Below are 22460 nucleotides of genomic sequence, written 5' to 3'. Positions count from 1 at the left end.
TTTCGGCTTCTCCTGGAGAAGCGCTTCCCCCACCCTCCTGGCCAAGCGCTGGCTGGTCAGCCAGCCGAAAAAGCCGGCGTGAGCTTGGGAGGAGGGTGGGGGAGCCTTCCCCCGCCCTCCTGCCTGAGCGCCGGCCCCATTTTTGGCCAGCTGATCGGCAGCTCCAAAATGGCCGCCGCAACCATTTTCGCGCAATTTCCTCGCTTACCAGGGGCGCGAAATTGGCAGCGCTATGGAGGATCTTTGCATAATGGTGGGTTTTCGCCCCATAGGAATGCATTAAACAAAGTTTAATGCGTTTCTATGGGGTTTTCCCACCCGCATTGCGATGTTTCAGGATAGCGACGATTAATCCCGAACGGATTAACGTCGCTATGCGGGGCACCACGGTACCTCAGAAGTTTTTGAGTGTGCCAACACTGGAGGCATTCAGGAAAAGCTTAGTCACCTGGCAGATATGGTTTGGTTGTATTCCTGATTAGGAATGAAGAGGATGTTCCTGACATCTCCCATCCTGCAACTGTGAGTTCCCCAGCCATGCTGTCAAAATGATAAAATAAATTGACTTTGAAGGGGGCCTCACGTTCCCTGTTCAGTGCTATCATATCAAAAAAGTACAGATGGGCCCAAATTAATTCTGACCTCACCAACAAAATTCATAACCTCTTCCGACCCTCTGGACAGGCTGGGCCAATCACATTTCATCATGCACCCCCAAGGTCCTTCTTAATTTGCATTCCAGTCTGCGAAGTGGCTCAGCCCTTCCCTGCCTCCTCTGTCAGCTGACCACTTTGATGAGGAAGCTAGCCAAGGATTGTCCCCATTGAGCTATTGATTGGTGGACTGCAGGAGGAGGCAGGGAAGGGCCAGCTGAGCTCCATTCTGGATCAACCCACTGGTGGACAAAGACCCCAGCAGTGAACGATGAGACATAATTGGCCCTGCTGGCCTGTGGGGTGTGGGAGTTTATGCGCCACACCGGTGATTCTGTTACCATGAATTTTGTCAGTTGGGCCAAAATTAATTCAGGCCCATCTTTTAAAAAGAGTGTTATGAGGTCTCTCTCCTCAGACTTCTTTTCTCAAAACTGAACATGGCCAATCCTTTCAGTCTTTGTATGTTTGTCTTCAGTTCTTACTGCATTGCTTTCAAAGTGCTTGCAGAGTGTCTGTTTCATAATCGGCACAAGAATTTTCCCTGAGATTGAAGTGAGGCTGACAGGTCTGCAGTTCCCTGGTTCCACTTTTGGAAGATAGGACTCCTCTTTCATCTCTCTTTTCTTCTCCCAACAGGTCATGAAGAGGACAACTGGAATTCTATGTAGCCAGTTGTTCGTTCACTAAAAAAAAACTCACGTATGAAGCAGAAAAAAATTCTACGTTCTTAAAAGAAGGGAAAAGGGAAGAAGAGAAGTCAGAAAACAGGAGAGAAAAATAAATCTCCAGCTTCTGCTGTTGATGAAGATACACTTCTGACCATCTGAAAAAATCAACAGGGAACAGGAAGGAGAAAAGTTCCCTGGGCAGATAAATATTCAAGGGAACCTCAGATGACAATATGCTTTACACAGTTCACCCAGAGGAGAAATGAGTCAATCCATAGAACAAGGAAAGAGCATCATGATGCACAGTGATTTTACTTCACGTGAAAACTCCCTGAAAGGTGAGAGACTGTACAAATGCCTACAGTGTAGAAAGAGCTTCAGTCAAAGCTGTAGCATCAGTTTCCATGAAAGAACTCACATTGGGGAGAAACCATATAAATGCATGGAATGTGGAAAGAGTTTCAGTCAGAGAGTTCACCTGAGTTCACATGAAAGAATTCACACAGGGGAGAAACCATATAAGTGCATGGAATGTGGAAAGAGATTCAATCACAACAGTAACCTTAGTTCACATCAAAGAATTCACACTGGGGAGAAACCATATAAATGTATGGAATGTGGAAAGTCATTTAGTCAGAGAGCTCACCTGAGTTCACATCAAAGAACTCACACAGGGGAGAATCCATATAAATGCATCGAATGTGGATTGAGCTTCAGTCGGAGCAATCAGCTGAATTCCCATCAAAGAATTCACACAGGAGAGAAACAATATAAATGCATGGAATGTAGAAAGAGCTTCAGTCACAGCAGTTCCCTGAGTTTACATCGAAAAACTCACACAGACGAAAAACCATATAAATGCATGGAATGTGGAAAGAGCTTCAGTCAGGGAGCTCACCTAAGTTCACATCAAAGAACTCACACTGGGGAGAAACCATATAAGTGCATGGAATGTGGAAAGAGTTTCAGTCAGAGAGCTCACCTGAGTTCACATGAAAGAACTCACACAGGGGAGAAACCATATAAGTGCACTGAATGTGGAAAGAGCTTCAATCGGAGCAGTCAGCTAAGTTCTCATCTAAGAACTCACACTGGGGAGAAACCGTATAAATGCATGAAATGTGAGAAGAGTTTCAGTCAAAACTATAGCCTTAGTTTACATCAGAGAACTCATACAGGGATAAAACCATATAAATGCATAGAATGTGGAAAGAGATTCAATCACAACACTAACCTTAGTTCACATCAAAGAACTCACACTGGGGAAAAACCATATAAATGCATAAAATGTGGAAAGAGTTTCAGTCAGAGAGCTCACCTAAGTTCACATCAAAGAACTCACACAGGGGAGAAACCATATAAGTGCATGGAATGTGGAAAGATCTTCAGTCGAAGCAGTAACCTGAGATCACATCAGAGAACTCACACTGGGGAGAAACCATATAAATGCATGGAATGTGGAAAGAGTTTCAGTCAGAGCAATCACCTGAGGTCACATCAAAGAACTCACACAGGAGAGAAACGATATAAGTACATGGAATGTGGGAAAGCTTCACTCACAGAAGTCACCTGAGTTCACATCAAAGAACTCACACTGGAGAGAAACCATATAAATACATGGAATGTGTTAAGTGCTTCAGTCAAAACCATAGACTTAGTTCACATCAGAGAACTCACACAGGGGAAAAACAGTGAATGTGGAAAGAGCTGCCATTACAGCTGTTGCCTTCATTTACATCAGTGGTTCTTAACCTTGGGTTACTCAGGTGTTTTTGAACTGCAACTCCCAGAAACCCCAGCCATCACAGCTGGTGGTGAAGGCTTCTGGGAGTTGCAGTCCAAAAACATCTGAGTAACCCAAGGTTAAGAACCACTGATTTACATCATAGGACTCACTCTGATGAGAAATGATATAAATGAATGGAATGTGGCTGGAGAGGTGGGGCTTGTTGTGGTGTTGCCAGAATCTCCCAGAGAAGCTTCTAGGTGAAGCTGGAACTGCCCAGTCTTGGAGTCCTTCAGGAGATGAAGAGCCAAAGGGCCTTAAGCATTTGCTGAGCAACAGAGGGGAAGGAAGCCGGAGCAGCAACCTGGTATTTCTTCCCTCTGAAGAAATCACCTGAGGACAGATCGGATGCCAGAGCCATCTTGGGCAGTTAAGCTGTGAGTAACCCAGCCCCTATGGAGGAGAGGAGAACAAACAGATACTCTGTTGAAAATTGACAACAATAAAGAAAATTGAAGCCTTTGATTTGTGAACAGCCCCATAAAGTGAAAAGAGAAACTAGAGTGCAGAATATTTGGCTGAAGGGAAGAGGTGGCTAGCTTGCTTACCGGTCTTGCTGTCTCAGAAAGTGAAACTAACTTCTAACTTGCAGATTGGTCAAGGCTGAACACTGAGAAACTGAGAGAAAAAAGCATTCTGGAAATAATCCCAGGGTGACATAATACAACTACAGGCTGGACTTAAAGCTGTTATCAGTCAGGAAAACAGTGTGAAAAACATAACATGACGCTGCCAGATTTCTCAACAGTATAGGCAGAGCTCCTCAAAACTTTGGAACTTTATAATATCCGGGGGGGTGATCCCCCTCAGAGGCTACGGCTGTAAAGGGCTATATTATATATTGGAAGATGCTAACTCATTCCAAGGGGAGAGATATTGTCGCAAAGGGTGGACTGTGGAACTGGGAAAACCAGGACTGGAGTGGTTGACTGGATTCATGGATTAATGGAAAGAGCATACGGTGGATTATAAGGACACCTATTGGAGGAAAAACTGAATTACAACCTCAACACACCTCTCATATTGCCTAAGGAGCAGGTTGGATTACAAATATATCTGATTTGATATATTGAAAGCCTTTTGGGATTCCGGAACATGGCACTGAGGTTGGAATTGTACAAATATTGAGGTGGGAAAGCCTGAAGTTTTTCCTAGCTTTGATCTGATATGTGGAACGCTGCTTAAGACTCTGGAATATCATATTGAGGTGAACTGTACAAATATTGAGGTCTAAAAGCATGAGACCTTTGTTAGCTTGGGCCTTCTCTTTGGATTGTGTGGGATTCTGGTAACAGAGTTCAAGAGACATAATAACTCCACTAGGCTTCTTGAGAAGAAGGACCATTTTTGCCATGGTTGTATTTTAAACTGTTGGGCTATAAGCTGATTTACATATCAGAATACCTGTGTAAGAATTGGAGGAAGAACCTGGGGGAGGGTTTGGGTTGTTGGTTTTGGTTGTTGGTTAAAACAGTGGAAACATCTGAAAGAGCATGTGGTATATTTCAGGGTTAGACATTCTGGTGAAGGATATGGTATAAGTTGTACAAAGTCCATTCAGAGACAGCGGTAGGAAAAACTGAGATATTGAGATTGAAAAGATCGAAATGGCTTCCTAAAAACCAAAGCCCCCAATGCCAGGAACCTCTCCTTTTTTTAAAAGTTTATTTTCAAAACTATTAAGGGTAGGGTAAGGAATACAGAAGGTAAAGGGTGGTGGAAGGGGTGGAAAAAGGGTTTTGAGAATAAGAGAACATCAAATATATAATCATTCAATCTTTTCATATTAAGTATATAAGCATATAACCTATTCATATTCCAATAAGAGCTCATCTTTCTACTCCTTTTTTTAAACTATTTGTTAATCCCCCTAGCTTTCAACTTGCAATTATATTATAGTTTAAATCTAAGTTATTCCAACACCATCAGAACACCAAGACCAGTTGTAAGATACATCCCCTCTTTCACCCTCCTTATGTCTTAGAAATACATTCGACAGGCCTAACATAGTATATATTCCATTCACTTCTCCCATTTTCTCAATGTGTTTCTTTTGTTTCTGTGACTCTGTTTTTTTCCATATTTTGAAAGGGAAAGCCACATCCAGAGCAATAGTTCGATTTTTAACTTCAGTTTTTCTAGCTGCTATAGCTACATAGCTTACTGGGTGACACATCATCCCCTTTATATTATCTGGTATTGCCCTCAGTACACACAGTTCTGGCATTTCTTTTAGCTGTGGTTTAACATCTGCTATTTTCTATTCCTTAAAATCTTTGATTAAGTCTTTGATCTGATTAAGATGCTCATTTAACTGCTTAAATCCTGTCAACATTGTCATTTGAAAAGTAACTTGCCACTCTTTATCTGACCAAGTCTCTGACCGTTGATCCCCGTTTTCCCGGGGAGCAGTTCCATCTTTCCAGTATATATGATCTGTATATATAACACTCTTTAGTTTCCACTATTTTATCAACAAACCAAACCCTCACCTGATACTTCCTCTCCCCCTTACCCAGATATATATAATGCATAAATCAACCTCTGGTCCAATGTATTAAATTACAACTATGGCAATATTGTCAGAGAATAACAGGAAAACTCAAACAAGAAGTCAAGCACAGGAAATGAGTCTCTCAAATGTTTTTATATTCCATCCGACTCTGGCTCCTGTCCAGGTTTTGTGAGCTGCTCAATTCAGTCCTTTCTCTCGCTGTTGATTTCCAGACCATTTCTGTTTCTTTTTCTTTTTTGCTTCCCAGAATTTATTCCATCTTCACCCGGCAAGGCTGTGTTAGCAGAGTGCCATTTATCAAAGTCCTCAGTTTGTTCAGTTCAGATTGTAAGGCTCTCAGATCACAGTCTTTCTTTTTTTAACTTCCAAAGGCTTATTCTGCCTTCCCCAGAAAAGGGGACCGGGCTCAGTTTTTTAATCAGAGTCCCACACAAAATAGAAGAGGAAGAAAAAGGTCCAAAGTGCACAGCTTTCACCAAGTTTTAGTCCCTTAAAGCCTGTCTAGTGTTAATTTATCCTGGATTTTTTTTTATAAAGGCACGAGCTATTTCTGTCTGACTGTTCCCTCAGTTCGACCTTGAATCAGTTTTCTGAACACAGATCTAGTTTCCTTTCATTTTGAAGCACGAGCTGACATGCTAAGTCATGCTTGTAAGCCGCCCCAAGGAGATATGGTCTAGAGGGGCGGGATATAAATTTAATTAATAAATAAATAAGTATGCCGCTTCTATCTCTTTTCGGTCATAAATTTTCACACTCACTTGTTCTTCATTTTAATGGGGTTTTTCATAGAACAAGGGCTTCCACTTACTTTGTTGTATATTTTCGCCGTGCTTCTTGTTCTCTTATCCTCGGCAACAGAGCTGTCCTGGCTGGTTGCCAAAATTGGCTTCCCGTCTTGGGTTTGTGCTTGTGTGAATTTTCAGAAGGAAAAAAAATCGAGTTGCTGCCCAACCTTCTACCTTCTGTGGCTCACCATCTGCTCCAGAAAGGTCTCTCCTGACCTCCCCTTCGATTCCCCCATTTCTAGGGGAATCCCAGGCCGAGCGGTTCTAGCTTCCCTGGGAGCTATTCCCAGCAGCTGCTGGCTTCACCATGATGAAGCTCCTCCTCTCCTTTTTTGGAAATATCTTTAATTTTTCTTTCATCAAACTGCATTTTTCCTGTTTCATCTTTAATTAGTCCAATTATATTTTTGATCTTTTTGTTTGAGTTAACCTTGCCAAAAACTTTGAGTTCTTATTACTATATTTTTTTAAAAAATCTCTTTAAATACATCAAATAAACTTTGTCTAATTCAACACTTTCTCACTCTTTTCTTTTAGCTTGAATCTCTTGTAATTTCTTATTATCTCTATCTATAAAATATTTACTTTCTAAATCTTTCATTGTTTCTTCCAGTTTTTTTAATATTTTATTTTCTTATTTTTTTTTTGTTTACATCATTCCCTTATGGTAATGTCTCTCATGATTGCTTTAATAGTGTCCCATATCACTCCTGTTTTGGTTCCTCCCACTTCATTTATTGTCCATATTTCCATCAATTCTTTCTTTACCCTATCTGTTACATCTGTATGTTGGAAAATCATCATCATAGGCATCCTTCAGTCTCGAGAGACCATGGTAACATGCTCTGAATCGAGGAGTGTCCGCTCCAGAGCATGAAGCCCGGGTAAGGTAATATGGAGGATAGCTGTTACCCAAGCAGCAGATCCCCCCTCTCCACATTGCTGAAATGGTCCAATGGAAAGGCAAGAGCCAATACAACTGGTTCCAGCAATGTCGCAGGAGTTGGCAGAACGACACATGCTGCCTTCGGGACTCCAGCTCCGGATTTTGCCTCGAGGTTAACTCCTGAAGCCTTTTCCATGAGTGGATATAGCCACAAGGCAGTGGAGGTTTGAAATTGGAGTTTTCCTTCTCCTGGATGGGCTGCCTTCCATGGCTGACGAGCCCCACCTACCCGGCCTGCTCTTTAATAGTGCAAAAGTATGATCTGATCCTTAAAACTTTCCTGACTACCAGGCTTATGCAAATCTCATTGGCTTTCCTATTTACCATATTAAGGCCAGATATAAAATTTGAGAATTTCGCGCGCCTAACGGCGCGCGGTCCTGGAACACACAAAATACTGATATCTATTTTCCATCTTTTTGCTTCCCTATAGTCTTTTTAGTCCTCATCTCTATCGACATCAATGCATGATCAGTTATTTTTATTAAATTAATATCAGTATCTCTTTTTTTGAGATTAGATTTTGAGATACAAATATAAAATCTATTCTAGAATAGCTACTTACAGAATAATAATAAATACAGTGGTGCCCCGCATAGCGACGATAATCCATGCTGAAAAAATCGTCGCTATACCGATTCGTCACTATGCGGGGCAAAAAAGCCCATAGGAATGCATTAAACACGTTTAATGTGTTCCTATGGGGGAAAAACTCACAGTTCTGCGGAAATTCTCCATGCGACTGCCATTTTCACTGCCCGGTAAGCGAGGAAAGGGAGCGAAAACACTGCGGGTGACCTTTTTTTCCCCGGCAGCCATTTTGGAACCACCGATCAGCTGTTTAAAAAACATCGTTATGTGATAATCGGTAAGTGAAATGCTTACTGATCATCGCAAAGCAATGTTTTGCCATATAAAACATCACAATGCGATCGCTTTTGCGATCGCAAAAAAGCCATCGCTATACGGATTCATCATTAAACAAATCGCTCATTATGCGGGACACCACTGTATATCTTCTTTCATCTCCTTTCAGCTATCTCCATATGTCTTTAAGATCAGTTACATTAAACATCTTACTCAGTATTGTATTTCGTTTATTCACATCATCACTTTTGCCCACTGATTTATCTTTAATTTTATCTAATAACAAATTTGGCAATAGACTTGGTTGCTCAAAGTCTATTAACTCTGCCTGATTTTCTTGACTGCTTGGACTGGAACAAGGAGCTTTGGCAACAAATGCTGCTAAAAATGGTGTCACTCTTGACAGGTTATGCGCCCAGAAGATTAGAAGGTCTCCAACTCCAGTTTGAAAGTGGTGAGATATTCTTCCATTGTGAGCCCAGGAGGGCTTTATGGGAGAAGGAGGTAGTAAGGAAATTGTTAAGGAGGAGGAACACAGCCCAAAGTTTAAAAGAATGGCTTTGAATGGGCATAGACGGAATGAGACTAATTATTTATCATGGAGCTTGAAAATGGAAATGTACCCCTGTAGACAGAGTCTCTGGTCTATTGTTGATAAACCTCCTCCCTGATTTGATGAGGAAGAAAGTGAATGAAATGAGAAAGCTCTTGCTAGTATAAAATTGTGTCTGGTGTGGGCACACAGCTCTCCTAAGAGAATTCTGCGGCTGGAACAGAGAGATTCCAGGCTCCAGTGTACTCCTATAATAGCTGTGATGAGTCCTTTTCACAGCCAGGCCGTCCCACTGACACCCTTTTCCCAAGTCTGTTCCCAATTAGCAATTAACTGAGCAATACAAAGATAAAAACCATGAGTCTTAGAATTTGCCAAGGTTCTCCAAACTCAGATAATTAAATGGATTCAGTAGCTTAATTGTGGCCTAAAAAGGAAAAATAATTATGCAGGCTATCTGCTCAAGAGACCAAACATAAGTTTTTAAGAATTATTGTTTTATTAGAAAAATAAAGGATTTAGAGATATTCGGTTTGTTGCAAAGCATAGCATTCAAGTATATTTCTGTAAACTAAGGCAGTTAGAATTTTAGCAAATTCCAAGTACAAAAATAAAATAAGAAAACTCTAATTAATAGCTAGAAAGGTGGGTAAGGCTGAGTCCCCCTGTCTTTATTCCCTGCTATGAAGTACATCCTAGCAGTTTACTAAAAAATAGCAATGGGAACTCCAAAGTCCATTCAAAAATCCAAAGTCCAAAGTAAAATCCAAAAAGTTTAAAAGTTCTCTCTGTCAGCATCCCTCCATTTTCTTCTCATGCTGGAACCACCTTCTTCTTCACTCTCCACTGATATCTAAAAGCCAATCAGGATGAAGGACTGTCTCACCACTCTCCACCTTCTTTTCTCACGGGATGTGCAGGTGGTGTTGACATTCTTCCTGATGTTATGCCTTGGCTCTTATCGTCTCTGGCCAAGCTTGCTACATGGAAAATTCCAACTAGCTCTAAGAGAAAACAGCTTCTCGAAGCATCTAGTTACATGACACTCAGACTAAGATGGATTCCTTCTACACAATCCCATGGCTACAAATCCCATTTAGAAATTACATTCTAGCTTCAATAACCTATATCATGACATCTGGAAGACAGTTGGTCCATGTGAGAGGAGAAAATTCCGCTAAACAGTGCTGGACTGTGCTGAGGCAGATTTATGTAAGATATACTGCCAGCAGCAAGGTATCTCTAACAAGAAAATTATGTAGAGCATAGCTGAGAGCTGGGGAAAGTGTCTCAGATCATCTCCAATTTAGGAACAAAACTTTCTTAGAGCTACAAGAACCAGGAATTTTTTTCCATGGATCTCATAAAGTTCACATCATGCTAAGCTCTCTAGAGAGCACATGGGACATGTTAGTGACCAGCCTTGAGTCAATGGCAGAAGAGGACCTCACTGTGCACTATATAAATGGAAGACTTCTTGAAGAGGAGCAAAAGAGAGCTGACAAGCTGTTAGACCTGGAAAGAAAAAGCAGAGATGAGCATTGCAGCCAGAGGGAGAGCCAGAGGGCGTCAACATGCCGAGATAAGGAAGGAGAGAGAAAGCCTTGAACCACCACATCCCCTGAAGGCCCCTTACAGTAACTCTGCTTAATTCATTGTATCACAACTACTTGTATCATTCTGCCACATTACTTTCCTCTTGTTTCCCTTCAAATCCGGCCATGAAAACAAGAGAAGCAGAGGCCAGCATTGCATCCACTGGACCTGCCTCGATTCCAGCAAAGTCTACCTGGCAGGGGTGCGTATACTCAGTGCCTGGAAAAGACCTCTGGTTTGCAGGTCAGGTGGCAGGAAGCCTCACCCTTTTCTGGGTCTTCTCTCCCCCCCCCGCCAGAAACCTTTTTTTTACTCCCACCTAATGTTTTGGAAAAAAGGCTTTGAGACACTGAGACAAAATATTAATTATTATATTTATCTAGTTCCCTTAGGAAAACGGTAAACAGGACATGCTAAGAAAGCAATAAAGTACTAAAATACATTCCAAAACATACCAAACAGTAAAGGGAATTAAAAGCGGGGGCAGCTCAGGCAATGCCCACAAACTCAGGTAAGCACACATGGTCTCTGCCTCTCTCGATCAGTCAGCACCATTGAAGGGGGGAAGGGGAGCGAGAGAGACAAAACTTTGTAGAGCCTAACTGATTATAAGGGACAGGTGAGGTCTTTAAGGATATTAACCCACAGTGGGTAGAATGTTATATCTTGTAATATACCAACATAATGGAGGGAGGCCAAGCCCCCTGCAGCTCCCCCCCTGGGAGACCCAAGAGATCAGGGGAAGCAGGTGGAGGCCCCACCTAGTTCTTCCTCCGGTTCCTGTGCAGAGGCAGCCATGGGTTCCTTCTTGAGGAGATCTTTCATTCTCCTTTGTCACTCTGGGCACCCCTCCCCTCATCAGTCATCCCCCCTCAGGTGGAAAGCCCCCATTGGGATTCGGCAAGGAAAGATGGGGGGCTTCTTCTGTTCTGAAGCCCCAATCTTCTACCCCAGCGAAAGACTGAATACACCTAAGTGTTATCCCTGTTTTCTCCTTCTGCCCCCTGCCCATGCTTCACGGAGCCACTCCATCCCCCTTCCCCCAAGTGGGGATGATGGGGAGGGGCTACTCCTTCAGACACCCATACGGGGGTGGGATCATAAAGTCAGGAAGGCAGTAGAGGAGCTTCTCTCCTTGGTACTGGTCGAACAGGAACCAGACATCAAAGAATTGCCCCTGCCTGTCTTTCTCTTTCTAACCCTCCCCCCCCCAAAAAAAACACATTTGTAAGCAAACACGGGTTCGAAAACACACGTGTTTGTTTGGACAGAGAGCAATCAGGAGTTTGCACATGCTAAAATGGGCTGAAGAGTCCAAATTCAGCTAGCCATGATACAACACTCCTTCTCGCAGGTCTGCCCACATAAGAACACCCTGGTACTCTCAGATATTATTGTGAAAAGGTCAAGTGGGCTTTGTAGTCCTTAGACTTAACTTGCACCACTGACAGGACTCTAAGTAAGCTAGGCCGAGGCAGCACTCTCAGATGACCCTATGACAAGTGTACTGTTCAGGAAACCAAATGAGTTTTATAATCTTTATTTTATTAAAGAAAAAGCATGTTACTAAGCCAAATTAAACCAAAACAAATAATCTAGCATTGTGCTGTTTAGTTACACAGATGTAGTGAGGCAAAGAAAACATGAAAAATATAAAAGAGTTCAAAAACCTTATTAAAAATACAAAAAGACATTAAAAAGAATCAAAACAGTTTCCAGTACAAGAAATCATTAGTAAAACAAAATAATCCATGTAGGTTACAAAAAGGCTATAGTCCTCAGTGATACTATAGAATAAAAATCCCTTAACCAAAGTAAAAATCCATTATATGTCCCATAGTCCTTAGAAAAGAAAAATCCAGTGAATATACCATAGTCCTTACAAAATTACAAGAGCATAGTCCATATGGAGTATTCCAAGAAAAGAAGTCCATAAAGAATATTCCATAGAACAGTCCATAGAAAATAGTCCATGCACAGTCCTTAGGTAAAATCCCATAAGTCTAAAAGTAATCCAGCAAAGCATAGAAACCAGTCCATGTAGGTAGGCCACCAAACTCTCTCTAAAGACATCAGGGTAAGTCCCATATGGCTGAAGTGTAGGTCACGAATCACTGAAAGGTCGGTCTTGGAAAGACAATGTCTATAGGTAAAAAGTTCCTTTTTCAAGAGTAACTGGCAAGGGCTTAATGCACCTTCCCACGATGTCATCCAATCAGAGTTCGTTACTAGGCAAACAGTCCTGTTACATCACATGACTTCTTTCTCATACACAGCAGATGTTATTTGGGTTACGGTGGTTTCTCAAAGAGTCACAACAATTCCCATCTATCTAATCACACAGAGTCCTTTCTCAGGCTCTCAGAATAACATTCTCTCGGCTCGTCTGGAAAACACTTGTCAGCATAGCAAAGATACTTTATACAAAGAAACAAGATGGAACCTCTCTGGCTCATTTCTTAATTACAAAACCCATATGCCTTTAAAAGATTTTAACTCAAAAACCCATCTCATCACAACCTTTATGGTCTCCCAGGACCACACTTGCCAAGAAGCCTCCTCGTGAGTTTTGGGTGGACAATATTGTCTTTGGGGCAGTGAATGGAGAGGGGAGGAGGGGTTGCAATTGTAGAGGGTGATGATTAATGGTTACTTCTCTAACTGTGAGGAGGTAAGAAGTGGGATAACTCTAGGCTCAGTTCTGGGCCTGGTACTCTTCAACATTATTAATGAATTGGATGAGGGAAGTTATTATTTATTTGATTGATTTATTTGATTTATAAACCGTCCATCTGGGAACCCAACCCACTCTGGGTGCTTTAAACAACATAATAGAACAGACAATACAGTAAGGAGACAAAGTATAAATTGCTCTAAACAAAATTAAACAAATAAAAATAATATCAATAAACAATATTAAAAAGCGAAACAAATAGATGGTGGGCTTGAACAATAAGATGAGTCAAAATAGTCAACAGTAGGAGGAGTCAACTTCCCAGCCTGGGAAGATCTTACTGGAGGAGCTGATCTAGTCAGAAAAAGTGGTCTTTCAGATAATGAGGTCTCAAACCGTTTAGGGTTTTGTATGTTAACACGACTACCTTGAAGCTGCCATGGAAATGAACAGATAACCAGTGCAGGGCAGTCAAGGTGGGGGAAATACTGATGTCCTCAGCCCACTTATTTATTTATTCATTTATTAAATTTATACCCCGCCCATCTAGACCAAAGGCTACTCTGGGCTGCTAACAGTAATAGACTTAGCAGTCTGGCGGCTGAGTTCTGGACCTGGTGGGGTATCTGTGATATCCCCAAAGGCAGCCCTATGTAGACAGCATTGCGGTAATCTAATCTACAGACTAACAGTGCATGGACCAGCGTAGTGAGGGACCCAGTGTCAAGGTAGAGATGCAGCTGAACAATTTGCTTTACTTGAAAATAGGGTGTTGTGGACAACAGATGCTATCTGGGATTCCATTGATAGCACTAGGATGAAGAGTACACCCAACCTGCACACCTCATCCTTCGTGGTAAGAGAGACCCCACTGAAGGAAAGGGAGGCTCCCAAACCACAGACTCTAGGGGGCCCCACCTGCAGGATTTCCATCTTGTCCGGATTCAGCCACAGTCTATTATCCTTCATCCATCCCAGTACAGCATCCTGGTAGTGATCAAGGAACGGGACAGCATCCACCGCAAAAGGATGGAGATAGAGCTGGGTGTCATCTGCATACTGATTGCACGAAGCTCCAAAACTCCTGATAACCTTTCCCAGTGGCCTCATATAAATATTAAATAGCATTAGGTAGATGATTGACCCCTACAGGACTATGCAATTGTCAGAAGAGTGGACACTCAGAAGAGTGGACAGGATCTCCTCAAGCTGCACTCTCTGGGGACGGTCCACCAGGAAGGAGGACCCATGGTTGAATATATCAGAGGCCGTTGGTAGATGAAGGACCAGCAAGTAAGTATTTATTTACAATTGTTAACACAGTCTTACAAGGAGGACCAGCAAGGACCTTTTGCCCCTGTTGGTCTCCCTCAAAAGGTCATCTTGTATGCTGTCTCCATGCCATGATATGACCTTAACCCGAACTAGAATAGATCAAGGGCATTGGACTCCTCCACGAGTGCTGGAAGCTGATAGGCCATCACTCTCTTCACTGGCTTGCTCATAAAAGGAACATTGGAGATGTCTATAGATTGTCATCTGCCGCCAAGTTGGGCTTTTTCTGGAATGTGCTTAAGAATTATTCCTGAAACAACTTGTAATCAGTAAACCTGTTCTTATTTCAGAGTTAAGTACTGAATGGACCTCACTCTTTCATAGGAAATATAGGTTGATAAAGAGATCAACTGGTGGCAGCATGGTAAAGAACATGTTGGGATACTCACGTGAGCTCTTTGTGTGGTGAAACAAGCAGGGGCCATGGGGTAAATACCACAATTTGTGTTTAGTGGCAGGATACAAAATAATCCAGTAAAGCCAAAGTTTAAATGTGCATTTTCTGGAGTCGTGGGTACCCTTTAGTCTGAGGTCTGTGGTGAAGAAGTGGGTGACCTGCTAGAGCTTTTGTGGAAAAGCTCAGTGGTGGGGCTTCTGAACCCAGATCTGGGGAACTTGAGATAGGGAATCTTTTTTGTTTACCTCAGGATTTGAGAGACCCAGTGCACTAGCTTGAAATCCAAGGCTCTGAGAGAAAAGGAAAAAATGTTGGATAAGAGTAGAAGCCAGGTTCAGAGTGAATCTGAGGTGATAGGAAAATAAAAAGCAGAGGCTTGAAAATAAAATTATGTTGGTGTCTGAGAGCAAGAATAGCTCAGACAGAGAGAGAGAGTAACTAAAAGGTTGTGAGCTGGTGAGCTGCAGAAAAAGCTGAGCGAAGCAAGAACAACATAGTTACTGGAATGAACAGCAGAATGACAGGTCCTTTTTAAAAGCACTACAGACATTAAAGACTAATTCACTCAGACTTAAACATGCCACCCAAACAGAGCCAAAAAGGGAGTCAGGATGCACAAAGTTTGCCTCAGGAAGTGGAGGGAAATGGAGACCCTCTGGCTCCAGTGGAACAGGAGGAGACTGATGAGGGTGCCTCAGAAAGACCAGGTACTCAAAAGCTCCCAAGATTTTGAAAAATGGAAATTGGAAGAATACAAACTCAGGGAACTAGTGTAAATACTAACGATTGACATTAATACATTCAAAATTGCAATTAATCTAGCAAAGCATCGAGGTAGAAAACATTCTAATAGCAGCAAGTCAATATATTCTTTTGGTTAAGCACTTCTACTATCTGAAAAATAGAAAACAGTCATGTTAGTAAGAACCAATACAGTAGTTACTCTGAGAGTAAAGAAACAGTGAAACTTTAACAGTGTTTCAACGGTCAGTTATATCTTGATCTTCACAATACATTCTGGAAAGACCATCTGCCACAACATTCAGTCTTCCAGGAATATACTGAAACATAATTGAATTCCGCTTATCTCACAAATCTTCCTCATCAGTTCACTTTTGAAAGCACCGGCTTGATCACAAACGATTTGAGAAGGTATGCCAATAGATGAACACAAATCCATCACAACACGTGCTACTGTCTGAGCAGACATGTTGCTGATAGGGTAGGCCTCGCTCCATCTACTTGCTTGGCAGATAAATGAGATTATATAGCGCTTCTTAGACTTAGTAGGAACAAAAGGTCCCAATACATCCATTTGTAAGCACTGGAACACTTGATTTGGGATGGCTACTGGTTGTATTTTGGCCTTAGTATGGTCAGTCTGATGACCAGTTTGTTGGCAATAATCACAGGAAGCAACAAAGTCCTCAACAGTCTTTGAAATACCAGGCCAGTAAAAATGCTGTGAGATTCTACTTAAGGTTTTCTACACTCCTTGATGTCCAGTACATGGGTTGTTATGTGCCATCTCTAAAATCTTTTCTCTGTATTCACTTGGAACAACCAACTGTTGCACAGGTTGAGCATATGATTTGGCTTTGGGGAAATATTCTCTGTACAAAAGTCCATTCTGTCCTCATAAAAAGCTAACTTGTTGTTGCACAAGTTGAACTGCATAATTATCTGCTTGAGACCTTAAAGCAGTTAAGGTAGAATCTGATAGCTGCTTGGATTTAAATTCAGCTGATCCTGATGAAATACATCGTTAGACCCAATGCTGTTGGAAATTTCATTAGTAGCTGTGCTATCAGGTTTGGTCACAAGAGGCTGCTGTTGCATTAGTTTTCCATCTAAGCTGTCCTCAGAGGAAAAATCAGATTCATCATCCTGAATTAGTTTGCTTTGTGAACGCATGACCACCCGTATAGCTGGAGTTTCTAAACTTTTCTGGTAATTAAGAAAGGCCAAATCATTTCCAAGTAAGAAATCAGGATTTCCTTCGTGTACCGGGACATATTTGAACCCAATCCAATTCTTGTACGTTAAATGAACAAACACAAGAGGCACAAATTTCTCCTCAGCTCCTTTAGGATCATAAGTGTGATGAGATGGGTTTTTGAGTTAAAATCTTGTAAGGAATATGGGTTTTGTAATTAAGAATTGAGCAAGAGAGGTTCCATCTTGTTTCTTTGTATAAAGGATCTATTCTATGCTGACAGGTTGGTAACAGAGGTAGACCAAGAAAATGATGAGCAAGATGGAGAAAGTAATGAGGGAGATGGTGGAATTGAAGGTATTGGAGAGTTTAGCCCAGAACAGATACTAGAATCTGTGTTAGCTAATTACCAAAGCGTTTTTTCTGATCTACCTGGAGAGGCTAGTATGGTGAAACATTCCATTACAATTAAGGATGATTTGGCTGTTGTTTGTAATATTCTCTCTTCAAAGAGTTTATGTCAAGGATAATTTCCACACTGAGGCAGAACAAGGCCCATGATAATCAGCAGCCATGCTTGACAGGTGTGCAAAATGCTGAATCCTGCAGCCTTGGATGATGCAATGATTGGCTGTATGTAAATGTGCAAGTGTATAACTGTGTGGACCTGTGGAGAAGATGTATGGATCACTTCTGATGAATGTCATGTTGCTGGTTTGTACTGCTGAACTTCTGTATATATTGTAAATACACTTGGTGAAGGAAGAAGCTGTCTTTGTCTGTGTGATTCAACTGGACTGGGACCAAAACTCTGCTCACTCACACCAACAGTTCATATCAGTCTGAACCTTTGCAGTATCCAGTGCTTCTAAATCTGCTCTAGTTTTTGTTAGTTAATTAAGTATGTTCTTGGTTCCTAATTGTTTATGTTGTTCTGATAGTTCTTTTATTTTACTTTCTAATTGTTTCTTGGAGCTTATTTTGTTCTTTCTTTATCTTAGATATTTCTATAATAAAAATTCCTTTTAGGTAGGCTTTTAGGGCATCCCAGAACAACGCTGATTTTATTTCTGCAGTATTCCAATTTCTATATTTAAACATACGTTAGAGCTCAAACTCCAAATTCTATATTCATTCTTTGCTTCATTGACCCAAGAAAGTTTTAATGGTGCATGGCCAAAGGCTGTCTCTGGGGCAGATTGTATTTTGTCAAGATATGAGACCAAAGTCTCTGAAATAAGGAAGTGATGAATTCTTAAATAGGTACAATATCATTTAGAAAAATGTCTATTCTCTCATATTAGGATTTAAATATCTCCACCCACCAATTAAACATGATCTCTCTTTTAGCTTCCTAATTTTATTACCATCATTTGATACCTTTCTATTTTTTGATGTTGTATCAATTTTGTTTAAAATACAATTTGTGTCTCCACCGAAGATAATTTTTCTGCAGGCAGATTCTTTTACCTTTCTTAAAAAGTTCTGCATAAAATTTGCTTGACCTATGTTGGGGGCATAATAAGAACAAGTAGTTAATAATTTGTCTTCCAATTTTCCTTTTACTATAACATATCTCCCTTCAGGGTCTCCCATATAACCAATCCCTTCAAATTTTGAATTCTACATAAAGATTATTGCCACCACTATAGCCTTATTTGTTCCATTTGTGATATACTGTTCACCTAACATTGGGTGCTTAATGATCTCTTTCTCGTTCTTATTTTGATGAGTCTCCTGTAACAACACATCTACTCTTAATTTTTGAATAGTCTTAATGATTTGTGAAATATTCCAGTTTCTTTGTAGACCCTTTATTTCTCCCATTTCTTCCAAATGAGCTTTTTATACTATGCTTAAGTGATCAGCTGGCGAAAATGGGGCGTTTGCGATGATCGCGGGGAAGCAATTATCACAAAGCCCCCGCCGATCAGCTGGTAAAAATGGTGCGTTGGCGATGATCGCTGTGATGAGATGGGTTTTTGAGTTAAAGTCTTGTAAGAAATATGGGGTTGGTAATTAAGAAATGAGCAAGAGAGGTTCCATCTTGTTTCTTTGTATAAAGTATCTTTGCTATGCTGACAGGTTGTTTTGTAGGCGAGCAGAGAGAATGTTATTCTGATAGCCTGAGAAAAGGACTCGGTGTGATTAGATGGGAATTGTTGTGACTCTTTGATAAACTACAGTAACCCAAATAACATCTGGTGTTTATGGGAAAGAAGTCATGTGGTGCGACAGGACTGTTTGCCTAGTAACGAACTCTGATTGGACGACATCGTGGGAAGGTGCGATAAGCCCTTGCCAGTTACTCTTGAAAAAGGAACTTTTTGCCTATGGACATTGTCATTCAAGACCGACTCTTCATTCATTCGTGACACATGGGACTAACCTTTACTATACTGGATTACCCTTGGACTTATGGGCTTTTTCCTAAGGACTATGCGTGGACTATTTTCTATGGACTGTTACCTAGGGAATACCCTTTATGAACTCCTTTTCTTGAAATACTTCGTATGGACTATACTCTTGGACTTTTCTAAGGATAATGGGACTTTTACTGAATTTTTCTTTTTAGTACAGGATTCTTGTTCTACAGGATCACTGAGGACTATAGCCTTTTTATAATCTACTTGGATTATTTTGTTTTTACTAATGAAATACTGGACTGGAACTGTTTTTATTCTTTTTAATGGCTTTTTGTATTTTTGTAAGGTTTTTGAACACTTTTCTATTTTTCATGTTTTCTTTGCCTCACTACAGAGTTGTGAATAACTAACACAATGCTTATTTTCTTGCTTTGGCTTAGTTTGGTTTTGATACCTAGTAACATGCTTATTCTTTAATAAATTAAAGATTATAAAAATCAATTGGTTTCCTGAACAGTACACTTGTCTTAGAGTCATTTGAGAGTGCTGCCTTGGCCTAGCATACTTAAGGAGTCCAGCCAGTGGTGCAAGTTAAGTCTAAGGACTACAAAGCCCACTTGATCTTTTCACAGTAATATCTGAGAGTACAAGGGTGTTCTTATGTGGGCAGACTTGTAAGAGGGAGTGTTGTAGCATGGCTAGCTGAGCTTGGACTCACTCAGCCCATTTTAGCGTGTGCAAACTCCTGATTGCTCTCTGTCCAGGCTTACGCGGATGTTTTCAAACACCGTGTTTGCTCGCAATCGCTTCCCCACGATCATCGCAAAGCGAATTTTCCCCATAGGGGCCATCACAAAGCGATCGCTTTTGCGATCGCAAAAACAGCATCACAAAGCGATTTCTTCGCTATGCGAAGCAAGTGCTATGCGAGGCACCACTGTAGTTGCATTTCCCCTTATGCAGAGTTACTGTAAGGAGCCTTCAGAGGATGTGGCAGTGGGAAGGAAGTGCCTTTTTTGCAATAAATAAGTAAATAAATAAATGGCTTTGCATGCATGGCCCTCTATAAAATATCGCCATAATCAAAAGACTGTTGCTTCATCAAACACACACACACACACACACACACACACACACACACACACACACACACACACACACACACACACACACACACACACACACACACACACCAGAAATGGTCTCTCCAACCGGCATTGGGATCCCCTTCCCCCTCGTTCTTTCTCAACCATTTCGACCAGAGCTTTTTCAGTCAACACAACCCACCCCTCCCATTTTTCTGCTTGACATGATTATTCCCCAGGGAAGGCTGTTATTGCTTTCTCTCCTTATTGTGTAAATATTTCCCTGTGTTTCACTTCCCCTTTTCTTGTCATGCTTCCAAGGCTTATTTTCAAAAGTCCAAGAATGTCTTTTTCACTCTTTCTCCGCATACTCCGGGTTCCTCAAAACTCTACCCACTCCCCAGTCCATAGATCTTCCTGTACTAATCCTACTGAGTCTTTACTTTCTGCTGCAATATCCTCCTCAGCACAAGACACTTCTTCCTTTTCCTCCTTCCAACTGCGCTCCCCCCTTGTCCCCCTCTTTTCCTGCCAAACTGATTGTGCACTTATTTCCAAATGACTTGTTTAGTCATTAAGGTGTGTCCGACTCTTTGTGACCCCATGGACCAGAGCACCCCAGGCCCTCCTGTCTTCCACTGCCTCCCGGAGTTGGGTCAAATTCATGTTGGTCACTTTGATGACACTGTCCAACCACCTCATCCTCTGTCGTCCCCTTCTCTTGCCATCACACTTTCCCAGCATCAGGGTCTTTTCCAGGGAGTCTTCTCTTCTCATTAGATGGCCAAAGTATTGGAGCCTCAGCTTCAAGACCTGTCCTTCCAGTGAGCACTCAGGGTTGATTTCCTTCAAAATGGATAAGTTTGATCTCCTTCCAGTCCAGGGGACTCTCAAGGTCTTCCTCCAGCACCACAATTCAAAAGCATCAATTCTTCGGTGGTCAGCTTTCTTTATGGTCCAGCTCCCACTTCCATACATCACAACAGGAAAAACCATAGCTTTGGCTATGCAGACCTTTGTCGGCAAGGTGATGTCTCTGCTTTTTTTAAATGCTGTCTAGGTTTGTTATCGCTCTCCTCCCAAGAAGCAGGCGTCCTTTAATTTCGTGGCTGCTGTCACCATCTGCAGTGATCACGGAGTCCAAGAAAGTAAAATCTGTCACTGCCTCCATATCTTCCCCTTCTATTTGACAGTTGTCTAAACACTCTTTCAATGGTTTCTGCCTCCTCTTCTCCCTTTCTGATATGGGAGATGGATGATACACCCTGGAGAGTATCCCTAGGGTTACTCTCATCCTCACACAGTGTCCATAGTCTGCCAAAGCATAAATGTATTCCAAATCACAATGAACCACAACATGCACATCAAACTGCAATTAAATCTTTCTATGAAATACATTCCCAGGTTAAAAGAAGTGTAAATGCATGGGCAGTAGCTGGATTGGTGACTCAGGCTGGTTATTAGGATCACATAACTCCCCTGTTACAGCAGCTCCACTGGCTGCTGATCAGTTGCTACTGGGTACAATTTAAAGTTCTGGTTTTAACCAGTAGAAAGCCCTAAATGGGTGGGGTCCCAGCCATCTCAAAGACCACGTCTCCCATGATGAGCCTTGCTTGGGGGTTAAGAACATCAGGAGATGTGTTTGGGTGGGGGCACAGGAGAGGGCCTCCTCTGTTGCTTCTCCCAGACTTTGGAACTCCCTCCCACTGGAGGCCAAGCTGGCCTCCTCTTGGCTGTCCTTCCGTCTTTGCAGGCCAAGACTTTTCTCTCAGTAACCAGCTACCTGTGCATGATTTTTAGATTAATTGTTCTGAATTACTGCTTTGACTGGATTGTTAGTACTACTAGTGTTTTCCATTTTTGTGTTTTCCATTTCTCGGGGTGACTTTTTAAAAATATACTTATCGATCTTTGCCTTAATATTGCCTGTTAATGATGCAAGATGTCTCCTTATTTATTGTTCACATTTTTAAATATTGTATTTTAATGAGGTTAACCACTATTGTTTTACAATTTGAATATGGTATTTTATTGTTGTCAACTGTCTTGGGTCCTTTTCAAGGAGAAAGGTGGGGTAACACCCACCAACCCACCAACCCACCAACCGATTCATGATTCATTTCTCCCCTCCACCCTTCCTGCTTAAATGCTCAAATCTTGCCAGGGCACCAGCAGATCAAAAGCCAGTTTATACAGCGTGGCGGCCACCATGCTCTCTGATAGCTCCCCATCAGAGTGACTAAGGGCACGTAGAGCAGAAGGCCCTGGGATCTGATCAGTCCCACCGCT

General features: G+C 41.6%; 1 protein-coding gene across 1 annotated transcript in view; it reads left to right on the top strand.

Moving 5' to 3' along the window:
- The window catches only part of LOC110070458 (uncharacterized), a 44954-nt gene extending 22747 nt beyond the window's left edge, over positions 1–22207 (top strand). Inside the window, 2 exon segments of the mRNA XM_072984835.2 lie at positions 1293–2871; positions 2874–22207. Coding sequence (XP_072840936.2) covers positions 1587–2871; positions 2874–3019 — 1431 coding nt within the window. The 5' untranslated portion in view covers positions 1293–1586 and the 3' untranslated portion in view covers positions 3020–22207.
- Positions 22208–22460: the final 253 nt, after the last annotated feature.

This window comes from Pogona vitticeps, chromosome 7, assembly GCF_051106095.1.
Source record: "Pogona vitticeps strain Pit_001003342236 chromosome 7, PviZW2.1, whole genome shotgun sequence".
Lineage (NCBI taxonomy): Eukaryota > Metazoa > Chordata > Lepidosauria > Squamata > Agamidae > Pogona > Pogona vitticeps.
This window is presented reverse-complemented; position numbering and strand designations above follow the sequence as displayed.